General features: G+C 51.7%; 1 protein-coding gene across 1 annotated transcript in view; it reads right to left on the reverse strand.

The window, feature by feature from the left end:
- Positions 1-25,089, reverse strand: part of LOC118991336 (kinase suppressor of Ras 2-like) — a 52,035-nt gene that overhangs the window by 14,700 nt on the left and 12,246 nt on the right. The window contains exons 5-7 of the mRNA XM_037052603.1: positions 5,002-5,097; positions 4,774-4,870; positions 4,094-4,227 (exon numbers count right to left, since the gene is read on the reverse strand). Coding sequence (XP_036908498.1) covers positions 4,094-4,227; positions 4,774-4,870; positions 5,002-5,097 — 327 coding nt within the window. The remainder of the gene's footprint in view (positions 1-4,093; positions 4,228-4,773; positions 4,871-5,001; positions 5,098-25,089) is intronic.

Raw genomic sequence — 25,089 nt, forward strand, 5'->3', positions numbered from 1 at the left:
TTGACCCATCAAGAGCGAGACGGTGAAGGAACAGAGCCTCCAGCACGTGGGGGGCTGCGGGGGACCTGAGCCCAGCTGACTGGTTCTTCCAGGGTGAGCTTCTGAGCTCTGTAAGGTGTGAGACTTGTTCCCCTCCACTGCATTCACTGGCGTCCCAGGGTCATGATTCTGGCCCTGAACCCCTTCGAGAGCCATGCTACCGATAGTGCTTCCCACAGAGATGGAAGTGTTCTCTGCCTTTGCTTCCAGTAGGGCCGCCTTCAGCCAGCGTGGATGCCGAGCAACTGAAACCCGGCTGACGCAGCCTGGACGTGAACTTTTTATTTATCTGAGACAAAGTTAAGAGAGCTATAAGCTAGTGGCTACCACGCTGGACAGGGTTGCTCCAGACCCCTATTTACTACAAACGGATTTTTTTTCCGCTCCTGTATATTTTAATGGGTTACTCTTTAACGTGTCCGTAAGTGGAAACTAGCACGTTTTAAGTACGTGTTAAAGTTAATATGGAAAATGTTTGCTCCCATCCTCTCGCAAAAGTCATCTTGCAGACCACGCTTGGGGGAGGGGAAGGTGTCCTGAGGAGAGAGGCTCCAGGAGTCTGGTGCTCTGGCTTTGGGCTGGACAATTATTGGGGCGGGGGGAGTGCCTATTCTGTGCGTGTGCGGTGTCAAGCGGCACCCCTGGCCTCTACCCACTGCATGCCAGTAGCACCGCGTCTCCCCTGTTGTGACAGCCCAGAATGTCCCAGGCATCATAAGTGTCCCTGGGGGTTGGGGAGCCCGGGTTGAGAATCACCGTTCTAATTTATACATCAAGTAAGGAAATGGCGCTACATAGTGGGCAGGACAGAACATGTGATCTGCTTAAAAACAAAAAAGACTCAAGTCCATGAGTAACCCCTTGAGTGGGCAGGCCGGTGAGTTCTTGCTTCTAGAATTAGGCACACCTGCTGGGGTGTAAGGACCCATCTTCTGCTCACTAGCTCTGCGATCTTGAGTAGACCCGAGCCTCTAATTTTCCCACCTGCAAAATGGGTACGTAGCTTTCACACAGCCAGTGTAGGGATGGAAGGGAGATGATGCACGGCGCAGGGCTGTGTCAACTGCCGGGGCCACACCATTCGTGGACATAATTATTACCAACAGATTTTTTTTTTTTTATTTTGAGGACTCAGAAACGAAGTTAAGAGTAGAGCCCAAAGTAAGAGTGTCATCCAAGAAATGGCTGTGGCCCGGCCAGCTGCCATTCTCCTGACATGAGTGGGTCACTGGGGTGGGGCAGGGTGGGATGCTGCTGCCGAAAGAGCAAGCTTCCCAAGCCCCATCGCCTTCCAAACGTCCCACCGCCTCATCCCCACTTGCTGGGTCAGTGGGGGTTTGGGACCACTGGGCAGGGCCAGGAGGAGGTGGGGCCAGCACCAGCACCTGGGAGGGGCCGGGCCGACAGACGCCCCAGGGTGTCCCGTTCCCATAGTGATGGGCCCACTGGTGACAAAACAAAATCGTCTTCAGTATGGTTATTATTATGATTAATAATAGCCTGTGGGCACCTGGCACAGTAGCGCTGGCATCTGAGTGACACCTTTTTTGAGGAAGGCAGCACAGCTGTGCGTTGGCAGTGCTGGGGACTGTTTGGGTGTTCAAGACATGCTCATTTCACGGGGTGACCTCCCCACCTCTACCCCGGGCCCAGCACATCTTCCCATGCTGGGCGCCCAGCGCTGTGAGCACCCCAACTCTTAACTGAGGGGACGGGAGGAACACAAGGAACTCCTTGCTGGGCGCCTACTCTATGCCAGGTTGTCCAGCTCCCTTAATCCTCACGAGCCCACCATCGGATGGGTTGTGGATCGCTGCTCCGTTCCGTGTGTGGGGCTGCTCTGCAGCTGCTGCTAAACACCCTGCAACACACGGAACAGCCCCCGCCCGAGGAAGGGAGCCGCCTGGAGCAGATTCCTATTCTGCAGATGAGGAGACAGAACTTCACAAGGCTCCAGGGACCTGCCCGAGGCTGAGGAGCTGTTCGCAATAAGCCACAGAGCTGAGATTTGCTTGCTCACGAGTCCTTACAACCTCGGAGACCACACTCCTGGCCGCAATTCTGCACTGATGTCTGCGAAATAGTTCCACTGGGGAGCAGAATTCTAAACTCAGCCCCATACATAACTGCAACAGAAATAAAATCACAAGAAGCCACTGACGGCTACTTATCAGTAACCAAGAAATGTGGATTTCTCACTGGAAGAAGAGGCGGAGGGCTCCCTGGCCTCTCCCCACGTGGCTGTGTTCCTGCTGACCACCAGGCTGGGGCAGAGTTGGGGGGGGCAGGGGTGTTGCCTCAACAACCAGGCCAGAAGCCACGGTGCCCTTGAACTTGACCTCCCTTCTGGATTGACACTGGGCCTCCAGGAATAAGCTAATGGAAAGGATGCCCATGCCATGCCATGCCCTTTCTTCCTCTTCTTCCTTTGGCTCCAGGAAACCATTAGTGAAAAGGAAGAAAATCAGAAACCCTGCCCCCACTTCCTTCACTTTGGGGAGAAGCTACTGTCAGTGAGAGGCGGGGTGGGGTGGGGGGTGGGGGGGGCGGGTATGGACACGCCACCAGAAGGGAGGGATCTGATTTTTTTTTTCAAGGAGCCTTAAACCAGGTGAAGGCAAACACCTGCCGGGGCTCTTTTGGTCTGGACACAAATACTTGGGATCACAGTGAGGTCACCAGCTGCTTCCTCCGCTCTTAGTCTGGGGTGACGGTAATGGGGGTGGGGGTGGGGGGGTGTGCCAGTCCTCTTACCGAAAACCTTGAAGTAAGTGCTGCTGGGGAGACAGGGAAGGAGGAGTCCTGCGCGACCCAGCCTTCCTGGCCTCTGGGTTCGGACTGGCGAGGTCTCTCCCCATCTATCTACTCATTGATCTCTTTGGTCATTTTCTGCCTCCTGATTTCCTTATCTCGGGTGCTACAGAGGGCTTTGGTGACAGCACTGGATTTGGGGAGGTGGTGTAAAATCTCAAAAGGAAATTTAAGCTTCTGTTTGTTCCTGCATCACGCAGAAATAGCCAGATCAAGTGTCACCTAATTTCGGAGGACGTGACTTAGATTCAAGGTACCGTGGAGAGTGAACAAAATGCACTTTGGGGAGGCCTGCGGTGCGCCTTAAAGTGATCCGTTCTTCTGAAAGCAACAGAACGTGAAGCACAAGGAGAGAAAGTGTGAGGCTGCCTTTCTGAAGGGGCATAAGGCGTGACTAGAGAGAGCATGCACAGTTTAAAGTGAGTGTGTGTACGTGTATGTGTGCACACTCGCATATATTCCAAATTAAAAGTCACAAAGGCTGGACCTTCTGAATTCTGTGTTGCTTCTCTGGATCAAGCTGTTTTTCACGTGGTCAACTCAAGGCTGCCTGCTGTTGGGTGAGAGGCGTCTGAGAGTTAATTACTTAATGGTGGTTAATGACTCTCCTGTGTGATCCCGAGGAGGTATATGCAAATTATTACTAATTACAGCAACTCAGCAGCAGCTAGAATTTGCAGTGTCCTGTGCTCCAGTTGCCACACTGGATGCCTGATGTGTTTTCTGATTTTATCCACGCGAGGACCCTGGAGGCCAGCATAACCCCGTCCAGCATTTTTCTAGCAGACAAGGAAACTACTAAAGTTCAGGAAAGGTCAATGAGTGGCGGAGCTGAGCTGGACCCAGGTGGGTCTGACTTTCAATCCCTTGCTCTCAACTAAACTCTTGTTCTCCTGAGATTAACGAATTCATAAGAAAACTTTGAGCCCAGCTCTTGGGTGATTCCCACTTCCAGGTGAGTACTGGGGGGTAAGGGAACCATCCTCCCATGAAACCCAAGGGCAAAGACTTCATGGGATTTGTGCCCACTCAAAAGAGCCATTTGTAAGTCAGACTCCAGAGGAACTTGACCATGACCTGGGCTTCAGCCCTCCGTCATCACATAGCAGCCTAGCTGCTTGGCTGAGTGACCTCAGGCCTAACATCACGTCTGGGTCACTAAAGGCATTTGGGATGACTTCCCTAACCTGACCACTGTCTGTCAAGAACCCCCTGAGACCCCCCCGCCGCCACCACGTCTCACCTGCCAGCCTGTAGGACCCCGGAAATGCTAAAGAGCCCAAAGTCTGTGATCACCACTTTGCCGTTGTCGTAGAAGACGTTCTTGGACTTGAGGTCCTTGTGAAGAATTCCCTTGGCATGGAGGTAGCCCATACCCTGCAAGGAACAAGGAAATGAGGTCGTCAGAGAACAGCTGATCGCTTGCCGCCACCCTGGCTTGGGTTCTGGGGCCGCGCCCCTGGCTCTGCCAGCGAGACCACGCTGACAACTGTGGGGCCGAATGAGAGGGCTTCCAGGTGGGGCGGGCAGGTGGGGGGGACAGGCAGGGCTCCCGAGACACAAATCTGCCACCACCCTCAGACCACTGCAGAACCTCCTTCACCTACTGCCTCTCTTCCTGAATTAGAAACAAAGGAAGATCTCTCTAGAAGGAAAGGGTGGGGACAAACCTGAGATGAGGTACCCACAGAAAGGACTCCCATCACCCATCTCCTCCCAATTCCTCTTTGATAGACCATCCCTAATGGCCATATCTCAGCAAAATTCTCAGCAAAGTACCACACACATGGCCTGGTATTTGTCAAGTCAAGCCTAATTTCTTTTAAGCCCAGACTATTGGTCTGAAGTCAGACCATGAGTCTCACTCAGGAAGGGGCGCGGCCTTTCTGACGTTCAGGAAGGGCGCCCCAGACCCCACGGTACCTTCACAATTTCTTGGGCAATCTGCCTGGTTTTATTGACATCCAAGACGATCTTGGCATCCCGTACCACCGAGTAGAGGGTCCGTCCCTTACAGAGGCTGTAAAGCAAAAGGCCAAGAGAAACTGTTGGCCACTGTTAACATGAGGGTAACGCACACAGTTATTAGAAGTGACGTGTAACAGGGTGGACTTGTGGCCATGCCCCTGCTAACCCTATGGGATAGCGAGCCTGGGACCGACGCAGTTCTGGGATGTGNTTTTATTGACATCCAAGACGATCTTGGCATCCCGTACCACCGAGTAGAGGGTCCGTCCCTTACAGAGGCTGTAAAGCAAAAGGCCAAGAGAAACTGTTGGCCACTGTTAACATGAGGGTAACGCACACAGTTATTAGAAGTGACGTGTAACAGGGTGGACTTGTGGCCATGCCCCTGCTAACCCTATGGGATAGCAAGCCTGGGACCGACCCAGTTCTGGGATGTGGGTCTGGGAGCAAGTTCTTCTGTTCCTTCATGATCGTCACCATCGCCAGCACCTCCACCCCCAGCCATTGAAGACACCTGCAGAATCTAGTCACATTCCCTCTCCCCCAGGGTGTCAGGATGGAAAGCTGTGCGCAAACCGACACCGTATGGGGTCCTCAGACGCCACTCAGACGCCACTCTGCTGGCCACTTGTCCCAGCTGCTCCCACTTGCCAGGAGCCGTGGTTTGTGGGGACAGTGATAAAAGACCAGCAAGGCAGTAGTCGATGTACACTAATTACCATCAGTAAATGATGCATTCGGGCCTGTAGACAGAAGTGTGTAAACACCAATAATATTCCCCCCAGACCAGATGCCTGTCTAGAGAGAGGGTTTTTCAAACTATTTTCAGCTTCATTGAGTTCATTTCCAGGACCAGTGGTTTAGGATGAATGACAAGATGAAAAGGGACATTACACAGTGACACAAACACCTTCTCACTTAGTTGCTGGCATGCTCATTTGTCCTTCCCTTTGAGGTGAGCCCAATACCTGGTGCACACGTACCAGGCACTCACTCCATTGAGTGAATGAGTGAATGAATGAGTGAGTGAGTGAGTGAGTGAGTGAATGAGTGAACGAATGAATGAGTAAATTTCTAGGTTCATGACAGCACTCCCGGCCCCTAAATCCATGTCCAGCCCCTAGCATCCAATGTTGGCTGCGAGAAGCTGGAATGACATCAGGGAAGTTCATTTTCTATCTACGTTGAAATAAGGGCATGAATTTTTCTTTCACCTGTGACATTATTGCTGAAATACTGCAGGCATCTTATTCACTCCTTTAGTAGTAATATTTTTGAGCCCTTGCTGTGTGCTAGATTTGGCTGCAATAGTGGGGTTGACATCAGGGCTCTGGTATCAGAGGGTTTCAGTTTGAATCCCAGCTCTGTTCCTTGCTTGCTGTGTGTCTTTGTGTGGGTTACTTAACCTCTCTGGTCCTCGGTGTCCTCATCTATGAAAGGGAACTAAGAATACCTACCTCGTGGAGTCAGCAGGAGGACAGAAAAAGAAACGGAGCTGGGTGCCATGCCAGGCACCTTGTGGGAGGTGTGACACAGTGTCGGGAGAACAGAGGCCTAGAGTTAGATTCTCAGGGGGAGGATCAGGGCTTGTCAGCCACTGGCTGTGTGACTCCAGGCAGGCGAGTTAACCCCTCTGAGCTTCCATTTCACTGTTAGTACAGTGCAGTCAATAGTCCCTGCTCTCTAGGCTTCCTAAGAGAATCCCGTGGAATCAGGTGTGTGAAGGCGTGGGCACCTCCTCATGTCTAACACAGAGTAAGAAAGAACTCAGGATGTGCTGGCTACCGTGAGAGGGAGACGTGATCCACACACACACTTGTGCAAATGCGTATAAATTATGTACTTACACACACATGGCATCTATTATTTCTCAACCCACCCATTCACTCACCCAAAATGCTAGCCAGCCTATGATTTTTGACAGAGAGGCACTTCTTCACCTGCTTCAGGTGAGCTCCCGGGGGGCAGCTGACTCACGAGGAGGCTGACTCACCTGTCTCAGTCGCCCAGCACCTCAGCGGGCAGCAGCCAGGATGACTCAAGGCTGGTCCCCCACCCCAGCCCCCCCGAAACCCAGGCCTTGTGCTCGCTGTGGCTGCTGGGGGACAGCTGGAGGTGGGGTGGGGTAGGCTGCGCAGCCAATTAACCATGTTGACATTTAAATATTCAGATGGCGGGGACTGTGGGTGGATTCCCTCCCCTGGATACTCGGTTCTTGAACAGCCACCTACACCCAGGACAGGCCAGAGCCGAGAAAACCATCCGCACCGCACACGGCAGAGCAGACAATGGCAACAGGCTCTGGGGCTCCCAGGTCCCCCTGCTCCGGAAAACCACGTTCAAGTCCCAGGCTTCAGTGTCCACCCCGGTCTGCCCCCCTGGCCTGCGCCCTCATTTCCATCAGCAACTGCCCACGTCTTTACTTCTCTCTACCCTAAGGATCTTGAGCACAACGGACTGGTGGGATGTACATGGTACGTACAACCACAGCTTGGCACATCTGTGTGCAGTCTACAAATAACCCACGAGCAGCAATTCGTCCACCAAGCATATACCCAACAGGCATGCACACTCACATTCACCCACAGACATATACTAGAAAGTTCCAGAATACTAATAGCAACCTCTTTGTAAGGGGCCCCAAACTTGAACCAACCCCGAATGCTCATCCACTGAAAAGTAGATCAGGTGTGATATATCCGTATAACACAATACTACGTTCACACTGTACTGTGTCATAAATGAACCTTTGCTAACTGCAAAAGAAGAAGAAGCACATGAAGTTCATCAACATGGTAAGCAGAAGAAGCCAGGCACGCGAGACTCAGACTGAATCGATACAAAGTGCAAAAGCAGACACAACTGATCGTCATGCCACCAGTCGGCACAGTGGTGACCCTCGGGGGCTATGGTGGCCGGAAAGGGCACTCGGCGATGTCTTGCGGTTGGATTTGGATGCTTGTTGTACGGAGATGCCTTGAGTGGAAATTCATCGGGCTGGGCTCCTACGGTCTGCACACTCCGGCAGGTATGTTACCCTTCTCCCCCCAAAAAAATTTTACTTAAAAATCAGCAAGATAATCATGAAAAATGAATACATGAAGTTGAAATTTAAAAGTTAATCTAAGCCAATATGGACACCCTAGGTATCCATTCTAGACTCTTCACTGTCCCCAGGGCCAAGGCCTACAGAGGAGTGAGGAGCCCCGGGCTGGGCTGTGCCCGCCCAGGTGTTTATCAGGGACTAGGTTGGACGGCAGGTGCAGGGCAAAGGCTGGGCTCTCCGCAGGTGCAGGTGAGGCAGGTGTCCTGGGTGGCTAAGGCCTGGATCATCCAGCCAAGTCAGTTCAAGTGTCCATGGCAACTGCTCTGAGCCTGGGGTTTCTGCCTCCTGCAGGTGTCTCAAAGCCACTCACAGGGAGGCAGTGGGGAAGGGAGGGGAGGGGAGGAGGGGATGAAAGCTTACTGGGCATGTGCGTGAGACTTATCTCACCTCCATGAATCCACCTGGGGACCCCACGGGGTCCCCATTCTTACCTGTCTCACAGGTGAGGGCAGGGAGACTCAGAGCAAGGAGACCCTGCTCACAGACACACCGCCGAGGTCAGCCTGCTCCTGACCTTTCTCATCTTCTCCTCCGAAGTGTGGGTGCCCAGTTATTGGATGTGATTTTCAGGACATTAAAGTGACACCCAGCCATATGAGCCCACATCCTGACTCAACCACTTCCTACGGGCTGGGTGATATCAGGAAGAGACCGTGACCTCAGTTTCCTCATCTGTGAAAGGAGGATGACAGGGACCACAGAGCCTCATGAAGTACAAAGTGAGTGTTCATACCGTGTTCCATTGATCACAAGGTACGTGTATTTCCCTGCCTTTGAGCATCTCTGAAATGAGAGCGTCTTGCATGCAGCACAGGTCAGTTTCAGGGCCACTGCAGTTCTATGTAGTAACATAGCCCGGCTCCGGGGCTGATGCTCTTAACCCCCGTCTCTGCTTCTCACCTTTGTCTGAGACCCTGGCACATCACAGGCCCCCCAGGAAATGGCAGCTGCAATGTCGCTATGAACACCACCTATGGCAATGAGGATGGATGAGGCCCGCCGGCCTCAGCCTGGAGGTCAGGGGAAGGTGTTTTAGTGACTCAAGGATCTATTTAGTAGCTCCCTAGCTTCTGGGGCAAAAGCCATATGCGCGCGCGCACACACACACACACACACACACACACTCACTCACTCACTCCCCTCTGTATCCCTGCCTCTCAGTATCTCTCTCTGCAGCAAAAAATGTGTTTCTCCAAAAAGAGGAGCAAGAACCGGAAATTTCTTGTCCCGCCTGCAGGTCACCATCCCTCCTAGTCCTGGCCCTGGGCCCCCTCCTGGAAGGCCATCTTTCAACTCCGAATCCTGGGCAACACAGGGAGCCTTTCGGCTGAGATGACACAGTAAGGGCAAGACATTTGTTGTAAACCAGCCTTAAGGAGGCTGTCATAAACAATGAAATAAAACCGTCTAGAAGGTCTAGCTCCCAGGGCCTCTGTCCAAACTGACTCATTCTGCTGAAACAGTGGCTGGGACAGAAATCTAGAAGCATGCGGCGGACACTTCCTTTTATCTCCTTTTTCCTCCTCCAAATTCCTCACCACCGCCACCAGAGCCCAGGCTGGTGTGAACGGTGGAGGGGGGTGGGGTGCGGCGCATGTGCTGGGGTTATGGGGAAGCAACCACCTCTGAAGACAGACTGGCTCTCAGCCCAGCACTGTCCACCCCTGTGCCCCCTTGCCCTTGGGGATTCACTATGAGGATGCTTACAGTACCCCGATTTGTAACTATGGCGGGGCAGTCGTTGGCTGAATAATGGCCTCCCAAATATAGTCCACATCCTGATCCTCAGAACCGGTGAAAATGGGACCTTACATGGCAAAAAGGACTTTGCAACTCTACCTGATCTGAGCTCACGGGACAGGTGGTTTCCAAGTTAGATGTTATTTTAAAAACACTGGGTTCTGCCCTGGCTGGTGGGGCTCAGTGGATTGAGCACCAGTCTGCAAACCAAAGGGTCGCTGGTTCAATTCCCAGTCAGGGCACGTGCCTGGGTTGTGGGCCAGGTCCCCAGTGGGGGGTGCGTGAGAGGTAACCACACACTGATGTTTCTTTCCCTCTGTACCTCCCTCCTTTCCCCTCTGCCCAAAATTAAATAAATAAAATATTTTAAAAAATAATAAATAAAAACACTGGGTTCTGTCGGAAGGGCTTTACCTCCCCTAAGGCCACTTGCTGACTTCCAGGCCTTCCCCACCTTTAAAACCTCAAAACCCCACCTAACTGCCTTCCATTTTTCTCCCTGCACTCCTCCCTTGAGCAAACAGATCCCATTCCAAGCAACAGGGTATAGGCCCCATCACATTCCAGCCACAGGCGATCTTGAACCTCCAAAGCGTTCATGAATCTAACACTGAAGATATTAAACCCTGGGACTCCAGGGCTTTATAATAAAAAGTGCCAGGTTAGCTGCCTGTAAAAATGGGAAGTGCCAGAAAGCCAGTGAGAAATGCCAGCTGTTTGCCACCTGCTTAACCCGACGTGCGTCCAGGAAATGAAGAGTTATAGAGTTCATTAAGTAAAGGGGCTGGCTGGGGAAAGCTCGGGTCCCAGGCATGAGAAAGATGACAGCAGCCTGCAGGGCACAGAAATATGCAAAGCAGGAGCGCAGCTGCCCAGGAGAGGGAGGCTTAGTGTTTGCAAAGGCACACCCCCTGCCCTCCTTCAACCTGATAGCGCTGCAAAGCTTTGAGATGTGGGGAGGGGAAAGGAAGCTTAGCCTCTCAGTCTTACTGGAGTCTTCTCTCCAGAGCCTGATTTTGCTAAGTGCAGAGGCCAAGGGTTGGCTGCTCTGGGCACTTGAAGGACTGGGATGGAGGTTCTTCCCATTAGGGGCGCTCCTGTTGCTGGCTGTGACCCACACTCCCAGGCATCTGGTGACATTCTGCCCTCCCTGGTCTGGGCTTTGCACCAGAGGGAGGGTTCCAGAGCCCAGGGCGTCAGCTGGGAAGGTGCAGGCCTCCAGCTCATGGGGGGAAGAACGTCCAGGAAACGGTAGCTTGGCTGGTCCTCTGCCTCTTGTCACATTGCAAGGCCCAGCCACCATCCAAGGCCTGCTCTCCTTGACCTTGCCCCACAATATTTTGGGACAGACTCCTCCCCAGCTCTGCAGCATTTTCTCTCAGCATCTCACTCAGCAGCCCTCATATTGTAATCATTCCAGAGCCACTGTGGGATTTTTGCCAGATCGGTCACGTCGTATTATTTATCTCTTGCTGTTGGTTTTTCTTAGATTGCACTGCCTTTGAAAAATAAGTGGAAGTTTACTAAACTTTCGATCGTTACTTTCTATCACTACCAGGTGGAAAGCCAGAATCCGTAGCCCCGAATAAATGCCAAAACAAACATAATGCAAACGAACACATTCAAAAACAAAATTAAATCCTAGCTTGGCCTTGAGGCCTGCCCAATAATCTGAAGTGGAGGCCTCTGCTTTTTGTTTAAAAAAAAAAAAGAAGTTCAGCGAATACGGGTTAGGGAAGGTGTGAAATACCAGCACGGAACAGAGACTTTTCTCCTGTGTTCACAGAGCTCTCTGCACAAGGCATTCTGTGGAGAACTGTGAGGGCCAGCCTTCCTAGAGGGGAGGTGCCAAGTACCCAGGGGAAAATGCATGTGCAGGAAGCTCAGGTCACCTACCCAGGGGCCCAGGCAGCAGGTGACTGGGTCAGGATTTGAGTCCAGGTCTTAGGTCACTACATTTTTCCAGGCTTTCCTAAGACCCTTGGGTAAAGAGGGTTCAGCCAAGGAGAAACTGGTCAAGCCCACCTCAGACAGGCATGACTTCTAGGAACCCTTGCTTGTCCTTTGAGAGGAGCTGAGGACCCCTCCCCCAGCGCTAGGCCTTTCCTTCCACCCTCCAAGTTCAGAGCCAGTCCACAACGGCCTCGTGGTCCGTGAGCTGCTTCTGTTTGGGAATTCCTAGCTGCCACCCAGAGAGAAGCAAGGCAGGCTGAAGAGGCTGAGAGCATCCCAGGCAGGTGGGCAAGTCCCTGGGCAGCGCACGGGCAGCCGGGCCCAGGGAGGTGCTCAGGGACATCTCCTGGAACACGTGGACGGAGACGTGAATGACTCCTCCCACCTTCCTTCCCCTTGTCCACTGCAGCTGGAAGAGCTGGGTTTTGTGACAAGCAGGTCTCTCTCCCCTAATGGCTGAACACACGAATGAGCCAGAAGCCAAAACCCAGCTGCACAGCAATGAAGCTTCCAGACACTGCCCAGCTCCGGGCACCCTGTGGCGTCCAAACACCAAACTGGCCCTGTCCTCCAGGGCTGGCTCTTGACACGTATCCATTCTTTTTGTTCCCCGGCCAGAACCACTTACAAAAAAAAAGGCTTAGCTGTAGATTGAATTACTATCTTTACAAAAGTATATACATACTACCTAATTTATATGCATTAAAAATCTGGAGGGGATCGACTCTGAAAGTGTTGGTAGAACTATTCCAAGTAGTGGGATTAGGAGCTTTACGAGTTTTTTTTTTTCCTTGCTCCTTATCTCTATTTTCTAATTTTTCTCCCACACGCACGTGTTACTTTTATAAAGCCAGAAAAAGAAAGAGAAGAGACAAGCAACTCTGAGTCAGACTGAAATGAAAGCAGACACACATTCATGCTACAGACAGTTTGGAAAACATTGAGCTGGCGACACACTGAGACGAGGAAGTACAGTCTGAACCGAATTCCCACTCGGAGTAGCTCAGACTTGCTCAGAAGGTTCTCTCGCTGTGATCCTTTGAGGGCAGGAAGCAACGTTTGCTCCGCCTTCTGCACAGGGTTTAGCCTGTTCTGGGCACACAGCAAGTGACCGGTTCCAACAGCGACCATCTCCCCGGAAAAGCTCGGTGCCTGTGGAGGATGGCAATTTCCTATCGATTTTTTAAAGTAACTGTGTGGCTGGTAAGAGGAGAAGGGGCAGACAGATCTGTGGAGCTCATAACCGCAAATGGCTGCGTCCTTCCCACCCATGGGCCCCAGGGTCCCAGAGGGTGAATGGAAATGATGAGATGGGGGTGGGGGGAAGGGCAGAGGGGAATGTGAAGGGGAGGGGAGAGTCCTGCCTTCCTAGGGGATGCCCGGGTGCTGAGTGTGGACCACCCCCCTGGCCGTGGTGAAAGAGAAAAGGTACAGAAATTTTAAGATTTCGGGTCCACCTCCGTCGCGGCAGATATGGGGAAAACGAAACGCAGAAGGATGATGGAATTAGCCAAGGTGGGCTCCGAGTACCCCAGCCTGGCTTGAACCAGACCTGTGTGAGGGTACATGTCATGTTTGCAGCCACGGAACCATGCTGCCTCCTAAGCTTAATAAATACCGCGTGCCCAGGACCACCCTGCTAAGGGTTTTACATGAAGGGTCTCGTTCATCTGTACGCCTAAACTCAGCCCCATTGGGAGGTGCCATTCCTATTTCACAGATGGGGAAACTGAGACACCGGGACACGATGTCATTTGCCAAGCTCATGCCGCTAAGCTAGAAGGAGCAGAACCGACATTCTACCCTCGGTCTATTTGATACCGGGGTCTCGTTCTCAACTGGTAAGCTCCATGGCCTCTTGGGGAAGTGGAAAGAACAGGGGCTCAAGGGCGAGGCGGCCAACGTTTTCCAAGCTCCTGAGATAAGCCCTGCCCTGGCAGGGAGCCTTCCACCCTCCAATGAAGCAAAGGCTGGAGGGAACGACCTGCCCAGGCCCCTTCCCAGCCAGGATGCGGAGGCGGCATGTGGCTCGGGTTTGCCCCACACCCCTGGCCTTTCCATTGCCTCCCTCTTTTTGGAGCAGGCCTCTGGCACCGGGCCTCCCTAGCACACACCCAGCTAGCCCATTGTCCACACTCTTACGCAGGGAATTCGGAAGGGTGTAGATATATACACAGACCTGCGAAAGCCAGGCGTCTCAGACGGGCATTGCGAACTATGGCCACGGGCCAAATCCAGCCCGCTGCCTGTTTTTGTACAGCCTGTGAGTTAAGACGAGTTTTTGCACCTTCAGATAAAAGGTAAACTAATTCAAAAGAAGAATGATCCTCGATGATGTGAAAATTACAGGAAATTCACATTTCCGTGTCCACAAATAGCATTTTACAGGCGTGCGGCCGCAGCCTCCGTTTGCGTGTTGTCTGTGGAGGATTTAGTGCCACAGTAGAAGGGCTGTGACGGAGATGGCCTGGTGAAGCCAGAAACGTTTACAGTCTGGCCCTTTGCAGAAAATGTTTGTGGACCCGTGTTCCCAGAAATTGAGACAGGTCACCAAATGGCACAGCTAGAACTAGAAAGAGCCGTAGGACTTCACACCTTTTTCCTCTGCACTGGGAGTTGGGTGTGGTCAAAGCCAGGTAGATTTTCTATTCATTCACGTATTCGTTCACTCACTCGTTCCAATCAGCCATGCACCATCCCTGCTTGCATCCAGCCAGTATTCCCAGAGCCTCTGCCCGGTCAGGCACTGTGCTACGTGTGGGAATGCTGACTGTGGGGCGAGGCAGGTGGTATATGGGAAAGTGCCAGTCAACAGCGCAGGAGCAGGAACAGAGCTCTGCTTGGGACTGAGCTGAAGAGGGAGAAGGAGAGGGAACTGGGCCCAGTGCAGATGCGGCCATGAATTTATCTGCAGTCCTGTGTTATGCAACCGTGGAGCCAGGCCAGGCTGCCTGCTGCCTCCCAGCAGGAGACGGGCCCCCGTGCAGGACACGTCTGAGCCGGACACGCCACAACGCTAGGGTGGGAGCACCGTCAATCTATGCCATATGACTTACATGTTTCTAAGTCTCCGGCCTCTTTCTCTCCATGATTCGGTCCAGATTCCTGCATATATATAACACAGCCTTCCCAGGCAGGCCCTGGGCACCACATTAGCTGGACACATGTTCGTCCCAGTGAGGCAAACCCCAAATTGCTTTCAAATACCTTCCTTACAGGCCACTGGCTTGGACAGGGCCACTGGGGGGGAAGTCACCTGACCTTCTACCCCACACAGAAGGTCACTGTAGTTGGATAAAAAGCCATAGGCATGACATATGTCTGTGTATATGGATACACGTGTGTGTTGTTGCTTCTATGAATGCAAGTGCCTCTCTGTGTGCATGTTTATCTGCATGTGAACATGTATATATACATGTGAGGGAATCTGTGTGCTGTAAGTGTGCATAGATGCAGTGCCTTTATGTGTACATGTTTATGCATGTGCATCCTTGGGGGGGGTCTTTGCGTTAACATGTACATCCATGTCTAGCTATGGGTGTGTTTTTTGTGACTGGAGCTGGGGACAGCAGTACAGAGACAGTCATACCAAGTGCAGAACGGGCCACAGCCCCTCCCATCCCTCAGAGAACATGTGTCTGTGTTTTCCTTGGCTTTGGAAATGCTCCGGTGAAAACATCCAATCTGTGTCTCAAATCTGGAAGCTGAGGTTGCCAGGGGCTGGGGGCAGATAAGGAGGCAGGGTGAGGACTGACTGTTAACGGGAAGAGAGCTCCTTCTTAAGGTGACGAAAGGTTCTGAAATTACAGCTGGTGCTGATTGCACAATTTTGTAAATGTTGACATCTATGGACATTCTTAACGAGTAGATTTTATGGCATAGCTATATCCTCTGTATATCTGTCAACAAAGCTGTTTAACAAAGAGAAAAACCTGGAAGTTCACAAAAATCCCCACTCACTTTTTCTCGTGTTATTTGTTTGCAGAAGAGCCCTGGTCGGGGAAACAGGGAAAAAATCCCTCATTTCGTGGCCTCGTCGACCAGGTTAGGAATTTCCCCCAGTTTCTACAGTCCACGCCTCTGCCACCTGGGCAGCAAAGGACACTGTCCTTTGCATTCAAAGCTGTGTAGATAAACGAGAACACCCAGGGGGTTCTAGGCAGGTTGGGTGGGCAGAAGGACTGCGGAGGGAACATTGGGACGGGAACGAACTTGGACTATCGCTTCATCGCTCTAAGAGGGATGGAGAAAATCTAGAGACAGAGGAATGTGCTGGAAGGGATGGCTTCTTTTAGAAGCAGAAACAGAAAAGGAGGTGATGATGAGAGGGAGCCGATGGGGCAGAACGCAGCACTGGGTGGGAAGGAGCTTGAATTCTGGAGTTACACAGAGCTGGGCTCCAGATCCAGGTCTGATACGCTTCAGTGATGAGCCTTCGGGCAAGCTGCTCAAAATAGAAGCGTGTGTACAAACCACAACCTACCTACCTCACAAGTAGGGGGAGATTAAATTAGGAAACCCATGCTTAAAAGCGACAGAGCCATGTGTTCACCAAACTCCGCTCCACAGCGCCCCCTCCCGGGCCCACAGGACACCACTGCCCCGCCTCTCTGTAGTTATGCAGCAGCATGTGACCAATTCGGGCCAATGAAAGATGACCCCCGTGACTTCCTCTGTGACCACGGAGGCCACATGATGATAAGAGAGAGCTCCAAGATTGGGATATCCTGGATCCCTGAGTCACTGTATGGAAGACAGCTGCCCTGGAGCATTCATTGCCCAACCTATGGCAAACTTCATGTGAGAAACAAGCTCTGAGTGAGCCACAGAGATTCTGGGCTTGTTTGTCACTGCGGCATAAGCCTATCCTGTCCTGACTAATAGAACATATAAAAGGTTAGTGCCTGGAACACAGACAATGCTTGGCTAATAGGTGGACCTCACAGTACAAAATCACTGAGGTCGTAAGAAGAGAATGGACAGAGAGAGGGACAATAGCAAAATCCACCAAAATCATGTATTCTGGCTGGGGTCGAACTTTTATGGTAAGCCTCACCAGGGAAACCCGAAAAAACTCGAGGTTCTCTTCCAAGCGCCCACAGACACTTCCATTTGTACATAACCAGGCAGGACCATGGTTTTAAAGGACCAGCCACGAACAGCAACCCAAGCTGGGTGAGATTCAATTTCATGTTTTTGTTAATAGCTTTCTCCTGCCTCTCACAGATAGAAAGCAGGTCACCCCAGGGATTGACCTCACCTCTCAATCATTTAAAAACAGAAAATAAATGTCTGGAGAGATTAAAAACACAGGTTCTGTGCCCTGAAAGGTTGTCATATGGCAATGCTGCATCTTCACGGGAAAGATGAAAACCCCATGTAATCCTATTACGAATATTTCCATTAGTCGCCAAGCCTTACTTTAGTAATCTGTTTCAATTGAAAGTCCTGTCATTCTTCCAAACCCAATTTACAAGGTGCAGGAACGGAATGTAAGTTGGTGCCGATTTCTCAGAGACGGACGAAACTCGTCTCTCAAGTTCATTTGGGGATCTTTCTCTCCCTGAAGTTCTTAACTCCAGGCACCAAGAGAACTCCTTCCCAGTGTTTTCCCGGTGAATCTTGCCCTCGAGGGCCTCCTCCAACCCCTCAGGGACTCTGGCTTCTGTCTACCCAGCTTCAAGGGCAAAGATGCAGAGAGCACAACAAGCACAGCCATCTCGACATCCAGGGATGCTCTGGGCAGGGGGTGGGAGCAGGCGCCCAGGCCTGGGGCTGGGACGTGCATAAGAAAAGTTAGGACCAGCCAGACCATTCATCATCCTACACAGCTCAGAGTCAGAATCCTGACCTCACATCGGTCCCCAGTCCCTACCCGTCTTCTCCACCCATGTGGACATCAGCACATCATCTCAGCCACACTGTGGGTGGGTGGGGACAGGTGGCCTCTTTATACATGGAAGAGATGGAGGTTAGGGGTTTAAACCGAACCCTGGAGCCACCATGTGGTGATCCCGCCTCTTCCTCTAAGACCAGAGCCCAGGCCTTCAGCATCCAGGGTGTTGTGCTTTTCATCAAAGCGCCCCACCCGCTCACTCCACCTGAGTTGCCCCCACTCAGGAAACCCTGGACAAGTAACGAAACTCGCTGGAGCCTGTAAGAGACGGAATGTGTGTGTCTCCCAAAATTCAGGTGTTGACGTGTTTCTTGGAGAAAGACTGTTCAAAGACGACGTGAAGGTTTCTAAGTGGCACAGCAGGGGCAGTCAGGGCTGGTGGGTGCCACCCTGGCCCGCTGCTCTATCTGCCTGCAGACAGAGAAGGTGCTGAGGCTCTCGCTCCTGTTGGTTTTCTTGAGTGGGTTAAATCTACCCCCCATGATCTTGTTTGAACTACTGATATGCTTAGCAAACACTTTCTCTATAAATAATGAATAAGTAAACCCCAGCCTGCTGCTGATAAATTAATATGAGTCAGGACTTAATGGGGTGTAAAGTAGACAGTGAACAGCCCTGCCTTTTCGGTCTGCAGCCCCCACCCCACTGCCAACCTCTGGAAAATGTGCTGAGCTACCTCAGTGCCTACTACACTGGCACCCTTTCCACCCACTTCCATGGCCCAAGATGACCCTCTGACCCCTTTCTCTTCCTCCACTTGTTACTAGGGTCTCAGCTCCCATGCTCATCCATGAAAGTTAGAACCAAGGAAAGGAAACATGAAGGCAAAGATGAGTCTGATTCTTGTAGCCTGGCTGCCTGGTTTTTCATTTGGGTGGTCTGTTTTCTTTTCACATCTGGGGATGGGACCCACAGTCCATTTGCACAGATGTGCAGTCTGCTGACATTCCATCTGTGGAGGCTTCCACAGAGGTACCTGTCGTGGGCTCTGACCCACTGATCCCTGAACAATGCGGACCACTCTCCCCTGCCCCCTTGCTTCGCTTCAAGGGGCTGGCTTTAATTATGACCCACAGTATCTGTCTCCATTATGCCCCAGAAGAACAGCCCCAAATACTCATTCCAAGCAACTAGCAGTACTTAATAGAGAGGAGGCTCTCAACAGCTATTTGCTGAATAGCTAGATGGCTGGATTATTTGAGTGGGTAGATGGCTACATGAATGGATGGATTAAGGGTGGAAGGGTGAACTGTTGAATAGATGGATGGGTAGTTGAGTAGGTAAAGGCTGAATAGATGGATGATGGGAAGAACAGATAGGTGGGTGGGTGGGTGGATGAATGGATGGGTGGATGTATGGGAGAATGAACAGAATGAATGGATAACAGAATGTGTGGAGGATTGGTGGGTGGGTGTATGGGTCTGTGAAGGGGGGTCGGTGAACGAATGAATTCATCAGAAGATGGATGGATGGATAGTTGGATGGATGGATGGGTGGGTGGATGGATGGGTGGGTGGATGGATAGGTGGATGGGTGGGTAGGTGGATGGGTGGTTAGATGGATAGATGGATAGATGAATGAATGGATGGATGGATGGATGGATGGATGAGTAGTCACCTACTCCTAAAGGTTCGGTTAGGTCACCCAACCCCAAACAAGGAGGTAAATGATTCAGCTAAGGATAAAGTACATTGCAATCATTTCACAAACAAGAAAACTGAGCACTGGGAAGATTAAACACTTAGCTAAGGTCACAGCAGTAGAAGCACTTGAACTCTTGGCCCCTTCCTTCCTCCTTCCCTGCCTTTCTTTGCCATATTCCGCATCTGGTAGAGACCCATCCCTCTGGATGCCCTGTGAACAGTGCCCATTTTCCATCTCTAACTCTATAGCTTATTGCTTAAAAAAAAAAAAAAAAAAAAAACCTCAGGGATGCACCAGCATCGGGACTGCAAGCAGGCAGGGAGGAGAAGAGGCCTGAGAGAGCAGGGCCCAGGCAGGAGGAGGGCTGCACAAACAGCTGAGAAGCTGGTTTATTGGCAGGGGAGAACGATGGGGCACTGGGCCATCACGCGGCATCTCCACTCCTGAGAGACTGTCAAAAGCAGCCCGTGTTGCTCGGAGAGCAACTGGATCCGGTGACTGAGATGCCTGACAGTCCTTGATGGTCCAGAAGCTCTTCTGAACAAGCCCACGGAGAATCTGCAGCTCGAAGTCCCAAAGGGCTGTGCTGGGAACTGTCTCAGAGGGGCTGGTCTCTGCTGGGGGATTCTGCAGACGGTGTGGCCCCTCCCTCGCCTTTGAAGCTGCTAGTTCTAGTCCGCACTCGGCACTCCTCTGGGTCTTTTGAACACCGGGAAGAAAGCAAATCCTTTTTTGAAGAGGACTCGGAGATGAATCTTTTGATTAAAAGCAAGAGTAACTTTCTGATGACAAGACTTGTTTCTGCCAAAGTGAGAAGATCACAAGAGGGCTGGGGAGGGCGGGCTCGGCTTCTCGTCAGTCACTCCCAGCATGAGGACGCTTACTTCCCCTGAGACCACTGACAGGCCGAGCCCCAAGATGCAGGAACTGATTGTGGGCCACCTCAGTGGCAGTCCCAACTTTAAACTTGAGCCACTCACTGCCACCTGCCAATCCAATTCAACCAGAAAATTCTCTTCACCATCAAAGCGCTTGTGTAAACCGGCTTTGACAGCAGCAGACGTGAGTTCACAGCTCAGCTCCACTGTCACAGAAGTGCCAGCCTCACCTGGTCGTTGGGAAGAGCCAACGTGCTTAGAATGATTCTAGATGCGTAGTTGGTCCTTCACATACTATTGTTATTACCTATCTCTCAATTATCCCACATTTCTTTATATAAAGCAAGAGCAGAGTAGACATTTGGATGCCTTTGACAATCCAATGTGGAGTCACTGTCAGCCATGCAGTCAGGTCAAGTGCTAGGTCAAGTGCTAGGTCAAGACTGAGGTAATGTGGTGTAATGGGAACACCCCCAAACCACAGGTCTGGACACTCAGATAAGGACTCCGCCTGGACACTGAGATGAGTGGGGCCTCCACCCCTGGTGGGCTACAAGGACTCAGAGCCCTGCCGGACTCCACTCCACCAGACACTTTCTGCCACTGCAGCCACATGGTTTGTGACTGACACCTGCCTCTTCACCTGCCAGATGCCGCCAGTGGCCGGGACTTCACCCCAGACTTTTGCTTTGCCCACTTCCATTGCATAAGGTCCCCTTCCCTGTGTGTAACCTGTGTGTGATTCTACTGGCTTATTGGGGAATCTCCCCTTATAAACCTGGCATTGTGGAAAGACACATGTGTGAGTAACTCTTTTGGGGGACACCTGGTCACCTTTTGAAGTTTCCAGTTTTGCCATTTCATTTGCTCCTCTTAGCCACCCAGGGAAATATACACTGTTATCCCCATTTTACAGAAGAGAGGACTGAGGCTCAGAGCGGTGAAGTGATTTGTCCAAGGTCACACAGCCAACCAAAGACAAGGTTCCTAACTCCCTATCCATCATTCTTTCTATCACAGCACAGGTCAAGAGTTGTATTTGTGTCACCTCCACTGGGCACCCATGGGGCAGGGCTAGTGGTCCCAGCGGCTGCAACAGTAACAAATGCCCACGCCTTCATGGCACTTGATCCGTGCCAGGCTCTGTTCTCAGCGTCTCACATATACGAACTCACCTAATCCTTACAACAATCCCACAAGATATAAGGGGCTACTATAACCTCCACTTGTGCAGATGCAGAAACCAAGGGTCAGAAAGGCCTAATGACTATCCATACGAAACAAGGAAACTTCAGCTGACAAATCTGCACCATCTAATTACTTAGATCCGGACAACTGGTAAACCAGACATTTCTCCACAGGCTACTTGCGGGGACTCTCAGCCTGTACTTTCTGGTGACCCACAAGGCCAGGCACCGGACACCACACAGGAACTGAGCTTTGATATGCAAGCCCTGTTCTTTTCCAGTGTAAAATTTCTATCCCATAAATTTTGCCCTGCACCCAAGGGTAAAAGAGGTGGCCAGACCATGAGTGTGAGCTATGAAACTCACCTAGAGGGTTTTGGAGAATGACCAAAAACAGTATTCAAATACAGAATTAGTTCAGCCTTTAAGATAACACAGTACAGCTCACACCAGCTGCACGTCTGAGGATGAGCCAGCTCCTCCCCCTAAATCCCAGGCTCCCGCTCTGTAAAATGGGGACAGTGACTCAACAAAGCAGCAACATCTACGAAGTCCCCCTCAGTGTGTAGTAGGTGCTCAACCAATATATTCCTCGTAATATATATTCGGGATGCCATTTCACAACAGAACCCTCTTTCATATTAAAAATGGTTCAACCCGGCAATCAACTTCCCAGCCTTATCTGTGAAGGACAGTGATGGCTGAATATCAGTGACGGGCTTTGAACAAAACACCATGCAGGTGCCAGAGAGAACACCTCCTGGGAGGAGACGCTGTTTCAGCCTCAGCGACTCCGCACAGCCATGGTTGAAGAGCCTCAGCTCCTTCCTGCTGGGAACTGTTCCTGGGACTGAACCCCCCCAGCTGTGCCTCTGACGAGTGTCACTAGCACCGGGCTTCCGGTTGGAAGGGTGAGGAGCTCCGTTACTGCCTGAACCTTAGCTCTAACCTGGAAGTGCACCTGGTAGGAACCTGGGACCCCAGGTGGGGCTGTCCACTGTCACTGGGCAGGTAAGTAGGGGAGTCTGTGAGTAGGTGTAAACCACAGGCCAACAAACTTCGAAGGCTGCAAAAGCTCGGAGGGACACTTTCCAATCGCATCTTCTCTGTCCTTTCTGCACGGGCTTCTGCATTGCTGACCACACTCCCTTGATGAAACACCGGCCGCCCCCGGCTTCCATGACAACCGTCTCCCCTGGTTTTCCTCCAACTCTCTGGTCCCTTCTCATCGGTCTTCCTCGTGGGAACACTCCGTCCTCTTCTGACTTTGACTTTTTGCTCCTGGGCCACTGGTTTTCAAGGTGGCATTCCCACACCCGTAGCATCATCACCTGAATGCAATTTCTCAGGCCCCCACCCAAGAGCTACGGAATCAGAAACTGGGGGTGGAACTCAGCAACACAAGTTTGCACAAGGCCCTGGGATGGGGCCGGGAGGGGCGGGGATTCTGACGCAGGGTCAAGTTTGAGAAGCACTGCCTCAGGCCATCTCCCCAGGCCCGTGGCTCCTAACATCCCACAACACAGCTGGCTCCCCGATTTAAAGCCCCAATCTAGAGCTCATCGCTGAGCAGCGAGGTTTCTAAATGCCTACTTAGATTAACATCGCCCCCTGAAAGACTCACACCCTTCACACTCAAAATGCCAACCAAACTCTCGATTTTGCTTCCTGAGCCTGATGTCCTTTCGAATCTCCTTCCCAGTGAGTGGCCAGCCCCTCAGCAGCCAGGTCTCCCCGTCCCTCCCCTCCACTCTCCCATCCAGTCCTTCCCTCCTCTCCTTCCTTCTCCCTGGGAGGCCCAATGGTGCATTAACAATGCAACCCATGGGAAGAGGCGGGTTCTGGGTACTCAGACATCCAGTGAACTAAAAAAAAAAGTAAACACTTGCCCTGGCTGGTGTAGCTCAGTGGATTGCGCATGGGCCTTCGAACCACACAATTGAGGTTCGATTCCCAGTCAGGGCACATGCCTGGGTTGCAGGCCAGTTGGGTTGGGGACACACGAGAGGTAACCATACATTGATATTTCTCTTCTTCTCTCCTTCCCTCCCCCTCTAAAGATAAACAAATACATTTTTAAAAAAGCAAATACTAAATACGGTTTGTTTTTAAGCAAACCTCTGCTGGGATTTCTGCAGTTCACCAAAAATCGATGAGCCCCTGCCATGCACTGGGTACCAGGCTGGGGTCAAAGGATCCCAACAGTCTCTCTCTCTGTCCTTCCTGCCTCTCTTATTTCCCTCTGCTTCCAAAACAAGCTCTCATTTCACATTCAAAGATATATGCTCCCAATGCATATATTAATGGGTCTATTGATTCTCCTGTTGTCAGTCATTATCAAGATTTATTAATCCGCCTGGCTCCCCATTGATTGAGGAAAGCAGTAATCCCAGTGGTCAATCAATCCTGATGGACTCGGTGACAAAGAGTCAATATCTATTTATTGTATGATTTATGGGCTTAATTATCTTAAACACAATCAGGCAGGGATGCAGCAGCAGATGAGCAGTGCCCAGGCCACTGGAGTCAGGCTGGCGAGGTACCCGCCTCCGAATCCCACGGCCGGCAAGCTCCCAGAGCGGCGAAAACACGCTGGCCCGACCCTTCTTCCCACTCCCTGCCCACTATGGACCCTGGAGAGAGAGAGGGAAGGGGGCAAAGGCCAGGTTTCCACCGGCACCTGCTGCCAACTCAACAAGTCCCCAGCTGGGAGACTCTGTTGGTTCGGACAATGAAAATGACTTGGAGGTCGGCCAGCCTTCGGGCCCCGACCCCCGAGAGAAGGGGACCTGGCAGTGGAGGGTTCTAAGATGTGAAAAACAGTGATGGACTTAGGTACAGATGAAACAGTAAAGAGAACAGTTAGATGGTTTTCTATGGATGATTTTGGCCTGAGTCAGTCTTGGGTCCAAATCCTACCGCTTCTTAGCTTTATGACCTTAGGGGTGGGGCTCTGTCGCTCTGTTTCCTTGTCTAGAAATGGGGAGTTGACTGGAACCCACTTCTGAGGGCTGCAAAAATGACTGAAAATGTAGAAAACCCTGCATTTCCATATAAGTTAACAAGAGTGCAGTGTCACCGGCTTTTGATGACAGTGTGGCCCCTCTCCATGAAGCCATCCATATGCTCCCCAATCTTTGTGGGACCACCACCTGCCAGTTGTGCTGAAAAGACCATTCCTGTGGTCGCCGGAACACATGTTAGGGGCCTGACGTTGCCCACACTTGCCTTGGAAACACGGCAGTGCTGCTGGCTATTTTTAGCGTGGGTAAACAGTGAAAGCTGTTGAAAAAAGTCTTCCTTTCCAAAGGATGGCCCGGGCGCTGCTGCGCTCCCCCTAGGGAGCCACGCCAAGTACCTCTTAGAACCCAGGGCATTCAGACCTGCTTGGGCTCCTGCTGATGGCCGGTTAGGCTCGACACCAACTGTGCACACCGCTCTTGGGGGAGGGAAATGCAGCAACCACCCTGCCGCAAAGTCTCCTAGGAGAAGGGGTTGCCCCAAAGTAGGCTTTCTAAAACGCAAACCAGGCAGGGTCCTGCCTCTGGTTGAGCTCCTTAGCTGGCCTCACAGGGTCCCTTGAAACTGTCTCCACCTCCCTTAGCTCTTGCTGTTTCCCCCTCGCCCCACTCTGGTGAGGGGGCGGAATCCTACACTCAGCTCCCTCCCCCCAACAACCCCAAGCTTGGTATCTCCCACTTTTGCCCTCTGTATATAGTGTTCCTTGTATGAGGAATGCCGATGCTTTCTTGCCTATCTGGCTGATTCTTTGGTTGAATGAGGGGCCGGTTCGGGGTCCCACAGCCCCCTGTGACCCTATTGCGGAGACTGTAGCACAGTTGGAGCATCATTCAGTCCCTGGTCTGT

The sequence above is a fragment of the Sturnira hondurensis genome, unplaced genomic scaffold (assembly GCF_014824575.4).
Source record: "Sturnira hondurensis isolate 20B ecotype Veracruz unplaced genomic scaffold, ASM1482457v3 Scaffold0007406, whole genome shotgun sequence".
NCBI classification, from domain to species: Eukaryota; Metazoa; Chordata; class Mammalia; order Chiroptera; family Phyllostomidae; genus Sturnira; species Sturnira hondurensis.